This window comes from Vanacampus margaritifer, chromosome 2 (genome assembly GCF_051991255.1).
Source record: "Vanacampus margaritifer isolate UIUO_Vmar chromosome 2, RoL_Vmar_1.0, whole genome shotgun sequence".
NCBI classification, from domain to species: Eukaryota; Metazoa; Chordata; class Actinopteri; order Syngnathiformes; family Syngnathidae; genus Vanacampus; species Vanacampus margaritifer.
The window spans coordinates 45055190-45067709 of record NC_135433.1 but is presented as its reverse complement, the minus strand read 5'-3'; the positions used below and the strand labels follow the sequence as shown (position 1 = coordinate 45067709).

Genomic DNA, 12520 nt, shown 5'->3' with positions numbered 1-12520 from the left:
TGAGTTTGGTGACAATAAAACTGTCCCACATTTAAGCAACCAATAAATCCTTTTATGACTTTTTTTACGGCTCTTTTTAAACGAATGTGTGTCAAATGTGCATTTTGTGTGTTATGATATTAGCACATATGAGCACAAAGTATCATCCAAAAATGACTTTTACATATTAAAACAAGATCCAAATTGTGTGCAGTTGAATGTAAATGACATGAATTGCACATTGCAGTTCTCATCATTTTGTTATGCATTATTAAATAAATATTGCTGATGACGTCATAGGCTATAGTGTAAAATATCACCAGCCTTATATAGCGACCCTAAAGAAACCAAACCTTCGTACGCTCACGTAAAATGACCATTTATTAAACAAACAAGCAAAATCCTTCAAAAATAAAAATAAAAATACTTATCAACATGTGAAGAATCTTTCAAATAGTATACGGCGATATACACGTTCCTTCAGTCACTTTTATAATGGAACACTTTTTTTGTAAGTCAGTGTGTGCGTGTACATGTGTGTGCGTGTGTGTGTGTGTGTCTGTGTGTTTGGTCCATAATATCCTGGCTACAGTTTGGAAATAAATTACTATATGCAAGTTACACGTCCATGAAAAAAGAAGAAGACATTTTAACATATAAAGGAAAAAAATAGAGAAAGAGAGACTTACGTGTTATTTGTGGTAACACTGTTTAGAAACATCAAGTCTATTTTTTTTGTGTTTGTTTGTTTGTGTTCTGTCTCATATTAGTCCCATTTTGAGGATGGCGTTTCGGACTTTTGTTGTTTTTGGATCAGAACTTGCTGCAGTCGTACACAAAAGCTCCCGAAGTGCGATAGATGGACTGGCTGGTCGGGAAGGACATCTGGCAGCTGTTATTCCCGTTCACCGGCGAGTTATTCAAGCCGATTCTCTGCGACTCGAACATCTCCCGCACCGAGTGGAAGTTCTGCTGCTGCGCCGCGGCCGCCGCCGCCGCCGCCGGGTACGCGGCGCCCAGGTGGCCCAGGTCCCCGGCCTGGTTGAGGTACCATGAGGTCAGCCTGCCCTGGTGGGCGTGCGGGTGGCCGTCCTGGCCCGAGTTGAGGCCGCCGTGGCCCAGCGACGACGCGGTGGTGCTGACCGAGTAGTCTGGCAGCGTCTCGTCCTGCACGCCGGTGCTCGTGGCGGCCTGCAGGTGGCCCGCCCGGTCCCCGGCGTACAAGCTCATGGCCTGCATGTTGCAATGGTAGGTGGCGTTGGAGGTAGTGGAGATGGAGTTCTGGCTACACGGGGAGCTGTACGCGGAGGTCTGGTTCGGGGAGTAGCTGAGCGACAACGACGGCGCGATACCTGTCCTTGAAGGGGGCAGCTCGGTCGCCCCTTGCGGGGACCCCCGCAGGGAGGTCATGATATTGTCCACGCTGAAGCCCTGGTTGTGGTGCTGTTGGTGGTGCTGCGGCTGTTGCTCCGCGGCCTCCAAGCCCACCATGGAGCGGTTGGACGGGATGCTGCTGTGCGGGCTCCCGCTGGACATGCTGCTGCTGTCCGGACTCTCGATCTTGGGCACCGCGCTCAAGGACGGCGAGTTGGCCTGCGGGGGCGTCACGGTGCCGTTCTCCGTCTTAATATCCTGGATTCGGACCGGCTGCGTGCCGCCGGCCTGCTCCTGGTCCCGGGTCTGCTGTTGCTGCTGGCGGGCCGGCGTGTCCTTCTGGAGCCGGTCCTCCTTCTCCTTTAGCACGTCCTTCTTCTTGAAGCGCCGTCGCCTGCGAAGGAAGCTGCCGTTCTCGAACATGTTGTACGAGTCCGGGTCCAGAGTCCAGTAGCTGCCCTTGCCGGGTTTCTTGTCGTCGCGCGGCACTTTGACGAAGCACTCGTTGAGCGACAAGTTGTGGCGGATGCTGTTCTGCCAGCCTTGCTTGTTGTCCCGGTAGAAAGGGAAGCGCTCCATGATGAACTGGTAAATCCCGTTCAGGGTCACCTTCTTGTCGGGTGAGTTCTGGATGGCCATGGTGATGAGCGCGATGTAGCTGTACGGAGGCTTCACCATATCCTTGGGTTGAGGCTGCGGGGTGTACGGTCCGTAGGCGCGCGCCATGCCGGCCGGGTATTGCTCGTGAGCGGCGTGGGTGTACATGTTCATGGGCGCCGGCATGCCCGTGTAGCCCCCGCCGGCCGCCGCGCGGTAGTAGCCCGGGTCGCCGCCGATGTACGGCACGACGCCCAGGGAGTTCGGGCTGGAGACGGAGTAACGCGCCTGCATGGCTTCGGCTCCTCCAGGAAAAAAAGTTTGCTTCCTTGTGAAAAAACGAACCACGGCTCCTTTTTTTAGTGATAAAAAATGGAAGGGGGAAAAGGTGTTTTTAAGCCGTCCCCATCTCAGAGCGTTTGGAAAAGTTCTGGACTTTGGACATCCGTCAGCACGCAGGACTTTTGCGCAGTTAAATTCTTTCCTCCTTTTTGCTGCTAGTGAAGCTCCTCCTCGCTCAGGGCCACCGGCGTCCAATAGGAAGTGTGGCAGGGGCCCCCGGGGGGGGAGGGGGGGGTATGGGGGGGCAGCCCACTTCAGGCCCACGTCGAGTCACAACAAGGGAAGAGCGAATTATCCTCCAAATGCGTAAATATCACCCAACATTTCTCATTTGGTCACCATCATCATTATTATTATTATTATTATTTTGGTTTCATTTTAACTTTCTCCTTATTGATTTCAAAACAGCAGATGGCTGCTGTTGGAGATCAAAGTCCAGACTGGGCTCAGTAAGCGAGGGAATTAAAAGGCAAATTTGGGCTGGGAGGTGTAAAGATTTGTTCAGGGGTGGGTGGGCTTTAAAGCCAAATGGTGTTTTGTCACCCAATTGAGCCGAATGATCAATTGGGTTTCTAAACATTTGCATAAAACACACACATTAATTTGATGCTTCTTATCATTTCTTCAGTTACCCCGGTCAAGTTTTGAAATGTGTGAAGGTTAAGAAAAAAGCAATTGATCCCATCAAAAGGGGCTTCAATGCACAGCGTGAAATCGCCCACAGTGACTGCGAGGCAAAGTTACACTCCCGATATGAGCGCGTAAGCCTTTGCACGTCGTCTTAATTAAAATGTCCATGCAGTGCTCGGACGGTTTCTCCTTACATGGACCCGGGCATGAACTTTTTCCACCGCCTCCGGGCTGTTTGCACACGCAGCCCACGATGGGCCTTCGACTTAATACCACGGCCTGCCCACCCAGGCCCCTTTAACTCAGGCACAATTGAGGCTATTCAGCGTGGTTAAACCTTTTTTTTTTTGTCATTTGTAATAGATGGAAAATATGAAGGATTTGAAATAAAACATGCGCAGGATGTAGACGTTCAATTACATTTCATTTGAGGTCAATTCGTGATTCGTATTGTTTCATAAATGTCTAATTATGGATTTGTTTAATAGCAATTAGTAACAAATGTAAGAAATACGTGTCCTTTATTTAGGTGTGTCGCTAACAAGTGATGTCATCGGGCAGCGCCGAGCTAAAAGTTGCCACGCTGATTTCCCGCCGTTGTATAAGAATTCAGTGTGGCCATACATTGGGTTGGCATACGCAAAGTGTGAGGAATTCAATCTCAAACTAAAGGCAAGGTTGTGGTAAAGTCATCAATTTGAATGTGGCGCCCTCTAATGGACAGAAAGGGGAAGGCCGAACAAAAACTATACACAAGCGAGAATTCCTTTTACACAGATTGGTTGGGGGCAAGGGGATTTTTATTTATTTATATATATTTCACAATGTATAAAATATAATGTCATAAAAAAAGAAAACTGAAAACCACAATTGTAACTGAATTCTAATACTGTACACTCAATATCTACAATGTGTGAATAAAATGCATGATTTGTAAACATTATAATTCCATTGCACATTGAAACTTAACAGGACATTTAAAAAATGACATAAAAATGTCTTAATAAAGTTCCATATAATCACATATGAGGCTATCACTTCTACTACGTTCCACTCAATCAACAACCAGGCTTTTACGCACTTATGAGACTCTGCTGCCAGCTACTGGTCAATTTGAGTACTACTACTACAGTTAGGGTCCTCAATGGGAAGTTATCGCTTTAAAGTGATCCGGCAGTAAATGAACAAACAGAAGGCTCTGGAAGGTTCTTACCTGTTAACTGGCTGTTCATCCTTCCAGTGTGTGTCACATCGTCTCGCAAAACAACGCCTGAGAAAGCTCCAATGTAAAGGAGCGCAAGTAAAAGCATCACAATGCAATAAGCAGCCATTTTGTTCATAGTGACAATTCCGAACATCCGGGCATTTATAATATTTCCACAATGCAAGGCACCTTATATGGTGAAAACAAACGGCGTATTGTATTGCTTTTGCCTGTGACTAGCGTTCAAACCAGGCAAATTGTTTTAGCCAAACGACATTTCCTCACATTTTAAAATCAAAAATAATCCTCGCTAGTCAGATTACAACAATCTAAAAAAAAATCCAGTGCTTTTCACCAAGTAAAACCACCGCTTTGACCTGTGACGTAATTGTGACATATGCTCGATATCGTCCATTGCGCAGATGAGGTCCACATGGAAAATTGACGATACCGTGCCATAAAAAAACGATTGGTTAATTAAAAAACCTGAAAAGTAACTGTTATAAATCTCACATAGATTAAAAAATAAAAATAAAAAATCTACACATCACTGTTGAAATGCCAGGTTTTGTTTTATTAAAAAAATAGATCAACTCAAATCATTAAAAAATAATCCACCATTATTGCTATATTTGTTACATTATTTGTAGTGCTGTCAAATTTAAAGTGTTAACGCATTGATTAATAACAAAAAAAAAAATCGAATTAATCATGTATTAACGTAGATTAATAAATTAACACAATTCATTTTGACTGCAGGTTATCCTTTAGCTTGACAGCGGATGGTGACGTTAAAGGTAGCACAGGTTGTGTTTGAGCAATAAACATAACTACATGCATTAAACTAAAGCATTTAATAAATGTTTGCAGATGACATTCTGAATATTTGTTTTGACATAGGTGTCAAACTCCGGTCCTGGAGGGCCGCAGTCCTGCAGGTTTGGGATGTTTCCCTTCTGCAACACAGCTGACGTATGACCAGCCCATCAGCAAGCTCTGCATAAGCCTGATAACGATCCTGCTGATTGTAATCAGCTTGTGTTAGAAGAGGGAAACCTCCCAAACCTGCACGACTGCAGGCCTCCAGGACCGGAGTTTGACACCTATGGTTCATGTCAAACTATTGTTTTTTGTTTTTTTTTAACTTTGCAAGTAATTAACTGATTAGAAAAATACAAAGATGAGCATGTGCAGTGGATCAAATTTTTGGGGAAGATGTCCCCATGACATGAAATCCATAACAGGTGCTGGTCAAATTTGGCGGAAATTTTTTTTTGATAAAAAGCCTTTTTAATTAAGCAATCAATCATGATTAATCCAAATTCTAAAACGTGATTAATCCGATTTTTAAGAAAAAATATTGTTTGACAGCTGTAATCATTTGGTAGAGGTCAATTTAAAAATAAATCTTCACGAGAGGGTAAGTGAAAACAAACACCTGAAATAATGTGGTTGCACATGTGCGCACGTGTGCTAAAAATGTTAATATCTAGATAAGTACCGATATTAATAAAAAATACCCTAATGATATTCCAGTTCTGCATTTCGATACTCCTCCCTGACAATAGGGGGCGCAGCACCACCATCAACTCACATGAGAAGGAAGCGCCTGAATGAGGAAAAGTAATGAGGAAAAGTAGCCAGCAAGATTTTGGAAGCACCGTCGTCTCACAATTGATTGCTCAGATGATGTTTCAATCTCTAAGCAAACTTTGTTATGCTCTTTTTTCTTCTTCAATAAATTGGAAAAATATGAACATTTCTACTTGGTTGAGTACGTATGGATGTTTGAATTCAACATAAACTAAGGAGCAGTAAGTCCATACTTTATATTGTTGCACCGTATTCCATTGTGTAAAACACCCCTCCCAGCTTTTGAATTGTGAATTCCTTGATCATCTTGAACTTTGATTTTAGCCTGCATCGACTGAAGATAACCATGTGCTGTATATGCATAGCAGACCAAAAAACTAATTTCGTTAGCTTGTTTTGTAAATCCATCTATCCATTTTCTCAACCACTAATTCCTCACAAGGGTCGCGGGGGTGCTAGAGCCTATCCCAGCTGGCTCAGAACACAGAAATAAAAGACTTTTATGAATACTTTTTGTCCATTTCAAATTATTTCAGACACCATTGTTTGGTTTACTTAACACAAAGTGGAGCAATAATTAAACCTTACACATTGTCTTATATATTGCATTTAATTAATGCAACAATAAAAATATGTTTGCCTTCATTGTTTTTAAATTAAATTAAGTCTAAATGTGACATTTTAAAGAACGGAATGTGACATTTTAAAGAACGCCACGTCTTATCCAATTTGTCATAATGGAAAATAATTCGTTATGATTGTTTGCATGAGATTAGCACTAGAGGGCAGCAGAGTGCCAAAATTTAGAAGGGCCAAGGAAAGTACTGAGTGTACAGCACAATATTTTGGTTCCAAATTTGGACTTTAAACGCTAATAAATCCCACCTGCAACCCTACAAAGGTCAACTGCCTGAATGATATAACGACATAGTGAAGTAATTAAAAAAAAAAAAAAAACAGCAAGTAGCCTAGCATTTCATTTATTGAATGACGAGTCGTTCACGTTAATTTTTAACAAACAAAATTAAGAGACCACCGTCAGTCACACAAGCCAAGTACAGGATTGCACTACCAATAATAATAACAAAAATACGAAGACAATTGAGTTAAACTGCTTTATACATGTTTATACATTTCTGACATTAATAATAATAATAATGACAAACAGCTTAGATAAAATATATTCCTTTAATGATCATGTTCAGCAATATTAAGTGCAAGGCAAATGTAAGTGCATCCTCAAAAAATCAATTTAAGATGGTATCAAAGTTCATTAGTTTCAATAGTTCAATTCAAAAGTAAACATTTTTAATTATAGTATTGTAATTTCCTGAGAAGATGGATTTGCTGTTTTCGTTGGCTGTAATTTATCATCAACATCACGCAAAGTTAAATGATGAAATACTTCATTGTAGTAGTTTTCACGTTTTGAATTGAACCACTAAAATTAATAAATGGAGACACTGAGAATGCTGCACCAATTCTATTTAAATGTCCAGCATGTGTACCTTCACGTCCGCTGCCATAATAGATCACATCGCCTGTATGAAAACGTAATAACGTCACTGACTTAGGAAATGTTGACGATGGATTGTAAAACCCTTTCCTTCATCTTATAAAGAAAAGAAGAAGAAAACGAAAAAAAACCGTGTTGGGCTCTTTACATGACGCAAGGCTTCACGTCCTGATAGGCGCTCTGATGATGGTGCAGCTGATGATGAGGATGATGATGGCGGTGATGATGATGGTGATAATAAGACGCTCCGGTGCCCGAATGGAGAGGTGACATCCCGTTGAGGCTTAGAACCAAATCCTGCCTGTCGCACACTGCACTGGAGTGGCTGGAGTAGCGAGAAAGTCCAGCTGCAAAGCGACAAGACCAAAAAAGCATCAAATTGACTGCATGGATTAAATATTGAAAGCATTAAGCATCACTTCAAACCCATATGCTGCTTATTTATTATTCAATTAGGCCAACTATAAATTGCTACGATACAGTCAATATTTAGATCTCTATAGCCCTTTGTTGCATGCACGGATTTAGGATTCAATTTTTATTATTCATTTGTTGGATATGAACGTATGGTGCCAGTTTGCACATTTATTTGCTTCCTAAAATAAAAAGGCAATATTACTTATCATAGTAAATGAACAGCTAATTTAAAGAAGACAGTGGAGCTTGAAATTAGGTCATGACGATATTGTTGGAAATCTTTTTAGTTTTTACAGGTGTATTTTTGACATTTTATATGCAGGTTTACATCATACAATTAAATAAAACAATTATATCAATATTTGCGTTTCTTCACACGTAAAAACTGCTGGCTGAAAGATTGGACGGAACCACTAAATTTACCCAACTGTGGGTTGTTTTGAACAAATCAAATCATAAAAAAAGGTCGTTTTATACAAAACATAACCTTTTTTTTCCTCCCAGAAAGTTTGGTCAAATTGACCCACGTTTTCAGGTCGATCAAATTTTGGACCCAAACTTGCTGCAAATTGGATTGTTTTTGACCCAACCGTTTAAAGAGTGCATCTGCTTAAATCATTTATTTTAAGCCCACCGAAAATGGACCGTCCTTTGCATGTTTTTTTTTTTAATAAGGGAAATGCCATCAAGAATAAACGAAATGACATGAAAATAATATATATTTTCTTTACAAACTGTTAAAATGTAAAATATGTTTTGCATTAAGTGATTTATAAAACTGTAACTGTCTGCAAAAAAACAACAACATACATTATCATGCATGCAAAAAAAAAAGAAATTTTTCGTTATTACAGTGTAACTATACACAGTTATACACGGCTATTTTTTGCAGTTTTGATTCTTTGATTTTTTTGGGGCGGGGGTCACTAAATACTTATGTACTGTACTGAAAACATCCTTTGGATTGATTTAATTCAGGCACGTTGGCTGCACATGATTAAAATGTGTTTAAAAAATATCATATGAAATATATGTTTTGCATTAACTGATTTATAAAACTGCAACCGCCTGCAAAAAAAAACCCATAAATTATCATGCATGCAAAAAAAAAACATAAATTATCATGCATGCATGCAAAAAAAAATCATTTTCGTTACTGCAGTGTAACTACAATGTTATAAACAACTATTTTACCCAACAACATCTTAACAGTTAGGAGATCATAATTTGTGTTTTTTTGCAGTTTTGATTCATTCTTATTAGATTTTTTTAATGTGGCAATAAGTAAATACTCATGTACTTTAAAAAAACATTTAATCCATTTATTTAATTCAGACATGTTGGCTGCACATGATTAAAATGTGTTTAATAAAATACCATCATTTCAATATTTACGATGAAAAGAAGAAAATTACAACACATTGGAAAGGAAAGTTAAATTTGGTCTTTTTTCTTCACCAGTGACAGTCCACACAATAAAAGTTTGCCTACCTGGAATGTCAGCAGAATCTCGTCCGTTATGATGCAGATAAGTTTGATCCAGAGAGTAAGACGCCATCCCGTGCGCGCCGGTGCCGGTGCCGTTACCGGACGCCAGAGTCTGCTGTTTCAGATATGAAGGTACCGCAGACGAGCTCCAGTGCGGGGCCGAGTTGCCGTAAGGGTTTTGACACTCCAGGGAGCCCACCACGGCCGGCGAAGACTGCAGGGAGCTGCCGCCGCTGTCCGAGCAGATGTAGTCCGCGTTGGGGGTGGCAGTCACGTACGACGAGCCGGACCCGGAGGATACGTGATGCCCCCCTGCCACCCCCTCAAAGCCCGAGTGAGGCATGGGATTAAAGTCTAAATTGTAGCCGTTGTGGCACACTAAAGGTCCCGATGCGGTCTGGAAGTCGAAGCCGATGCCGTTCATCATCCTGTACATGGGTTTGAACGTTTGGCATTTTCTACGGAAGCCGCGAGGTCTGCGTCGGAAGGAGCCCTCCTCGAACATGAACTCGCTGCCTGGGTCGATGGTCCAGTAGTGGCCCTTGCCGGGTCTGCCGAGGCCCTTGGGCAGCTTGATGAAGCACTCGTTGAGCGACAGGTTGTGGCGGACCGAGTTCTTCCATCCCTGGTACGAACCTCGGAAGAAGGTGAAGCGCGCCTGCAGGAACTGGTAGATCTCGCTCAGGGTGAGCCGTTTGCTGGGCGAGCTCTGGATGGCCATGACGATGAGGGCGATGTACGAGTAGGGGGGTTTCTCCGGGCGCCTCAAACCCGAGTTGCCGCGCTTGGCTTTGGCCGCCGCGTCGTGGGGAGTGGACGCCGGGATGGAGCGCGCTACGCTCGGGTCTAGATGTCCGTGGGGGCTCTTGGTCGTCATTGTAAAAAAAAAAAAAAAAAAAAGAGAGACTACAATAAAATATAAGTCACCCTCCCTTAATGAAAGACATTAGGAACGAGAACCTGCAGCCTCGCCTCCTCTTCCTCGCCTCGGTCCATTGCAAAGCCCCTGGACTTTGCTCAAACACCCCCTCGACCACCTAGCACTTCTCCAAATCTGCCTCTGCCCCTCTAAATCTTCGCGAGCCCTCCAAGAAATCCTTTGGAACTCAACTCCCTCCCATCTGGACAAGATCCAGACTAGAAGCCGGACACAAGGCTGTGGAGTGGAAGACACCCCCCCCCCCCTTTCCCCCTTACACATAAGCACTCCCTCACCTCCACTCCCCTTAGCCCCTTCATAAGCACAACTGGACGCTACATTTTGACAAACACCATTTAAAACAAGAGGATATAAGAACAGACAAAGGGTGCCGGGTGGGACATTTTGGTATATCATATTGGCTCATATAGTTTGTGTGTGTGTGTGTGTGTGTGTGTGTTTTATTATATTATATCTGTTCCAATAAAATATATATATTTTTTTATAAATTCTAATAATCTTGTTAACACAAGTGGGAAAAAAATAATTGAAATATGGCTGCATCTTTTAATCATTGATACAGTCATTTCATAATAATTAATCAAATTGGTTTAAAATTAAAAGATGTATTGTACTGTAAAAATGTGATATTGATTTGTGTTGAGGTCATTTTTTTGCCACTAGATGGCATAATTGCATTTGTAAGATGGTGACAGCTCAGTACATTTTTTTTTCCTTTTAAGAGCTATCTAATCTTTAACATGAAGTAACTTGTGAAATTCTGCACATTTTAAAAATTGTAAAATACAACTTGGCCCAAGTCTCCACAAATATATGCATTATCATTAATTTATTACTGCTAAATGTTGTCGACCTGTCTGCTGCGTTGCGACTGGAATTCCCCCAGGTTTTCCAAGTAAGGGGTCACTAATCGCGCATTAAAAAAAAATTGTGACATTAAAGGAACTTTCAATTAACTTGAAATTAACGCACACATTTTGACACCCCTCGTTTAAACTTTTTTTTTAACCCCAAAACCAGTCAATCCAGCAATTAATTGTTTATATATTAGTTATATTGGGGGGAAAAAAACCTGTAGGCTATTGTAAAATGCGATCATATGATTTTCTTCAAAAATATTGCTATACTAAACATCAACCGAATCCCATCTTTATATTCAGAACCAAAACAAAAGCAATATGGACTTTATGGACTGAGCTTATATTGCGGTTTCTACACCATATGGTTCTCAAAGTGCTTTACAATGAATTACATTCACTCTTTCACACACACACACACACACACACATACACACACACACACACACACACACACACACAATCAGTGGTCGGCTGTCGTAATCGGACCCTTTTTTAAGCAGTTACTTGGACATCAGGGACATTGACAGAAGGTGGAAGAAAACATTTTTGCTACTAAAAATGAATTATTAATAATATTCGCCATGGAGAAATGTTACAAATCGAACATGTAAATAGTTAAATTGCACCCTTTGACTTTTTAGTATTTGAATGAATTTATTAGTAATAATCTCCATTACCTGTAGATATTTTTAGAATACGTCGCGGGCCGCTGAAAAATGGACGGTGGGCCCCAAATGACCCCAGGGCCATAGTTTGGACACCACTTCCTTATACAGGTAAAAGCCTAAATGGATTGAAATTGAATTGGTTTTCTTTCATGCACCATTCCACGACAATATTTTGTGTCAATTGCTATTCATTTTTTTAATTAAGTTTTACGGGTCAAACTAATGTGGAAAAAGCTTTCTTATAAGCAACAATTCAGCACTATTTAATACAGTCGTGACAGACTAGCAAAGATGCTGTTGTTTATTTATCATTCTCTACTTTCCGGATGAAGCGTTCTCAAAGTGCGCCACTTTTCCTGCGCATGCGTCGAGACAGAGAACTAAACATTCCATGCACACATCAGTGGGCGTGTTATCGTCATCTTGATCGTTCCTGACATTAATGTGCATCTCAAAGCACTTTCAGGTACTCGAGGCAAAACGTTTCACACAAAAAGTCAAGGAATATAATTTATTGGATTCGTGTTGATGTTATTACAAGAACAATTAAGTGTTAGGCAACTTTACCATGGAAACACATAAACAAACAACTTATCGTTATTGTGTCACGTTATTACTATAATTAATAGACAGTTAAATGCTTTGGATTTAATCATTTACTGCACACGCACACATACACTTTTGGGGTCAATTTGACCTTATTCAAAATTGAGTGTCTCTGAATACATATTGTCTTGCTTCATAATTGATTAATTATTAATTAAACAGCTGGCTATTCCTAACATCTTTGACCTGAGGCTGTTCTAGCTAAACTGATTTAGCATTTTGTTCTCATGGAAGATATTGAGGACACTATATCATACAATTTTATTTCTTCAAAAAGACCAATAAATCACTGACAGCCCACAAAGG

At 41.1% G+C, this 12520-nt stretch overlaps 2 protein-coding genes across 2 annotated transcripts; both read right to left on the bottom strand.

The window, feature by feature from the left end:
• Nucleotides 1–369: 369 nt before the first annotated feature.
• On the bottom strand, nucleotides 370–2569 carry foxc1a (forkhead box C1a). Its single transcript, XM_077558155.1, has one exon. The coding sequence runs from the start codon at nucleotides 2242–2244 to the stop codon at nucleotides 793–795; it is 1452 nt and encodes a 483-aa protein (XP_077414281.1). The 5' UTR covers nucleotides 2245–2569; the 3' UTR covers nucleotides 370–792.
• Nucleotides 2570–6683: 4114 nt separating this feature from the next.
• Nucleotides 6684–10172, bottom strand: foxf2a (forkhead box F2a). Its single transcript, XM_077558376.1, has 2 exons — nucleotides 9144–10172; nucleotides 6684–7582 (listed from the first exon to the last, which is right to left on the bottom strand). Exons 1-2 carry the CDS (start codon nucleotides 10015–10017, stop codon nucleotides 7380–7382), a joined length of 1077 nt encoding a protein of 358 aa, XP_077414502.1. The 5' UTR covers nucleotides 10018–10172; the 3' UTR covers nucleotides 6684–7379.
• Between the last annotated feature and the right edge of the window lie 2348 nt (nucleotides 10173–12520).

Excerpts from the sequence above, each read along its gene's own strand:
- foxc1a (XM_077558155.1), bottom strand. The coding sequence starts at position 2,244 with ATGCAGGCGCGTTACTCCGTCTCCAGCCCGAACTCCCTGGGCGTCGTG.
- foxf2a (XM_077558376.1), bottom strand. The coding sequence starts at position 10,017 with ATGACGACCAAGAGCCCCCACGGACATCTAGACCCGAGCGTAGCGCGC. Across the intron at positions 7,583-9,143 it reads AGATTCTGCTGACATTCCAG|CTGGACTTTCTCGCTACTCC; the intron begins GTAGGCAAACTT and ends GTCGCTTTGCAG.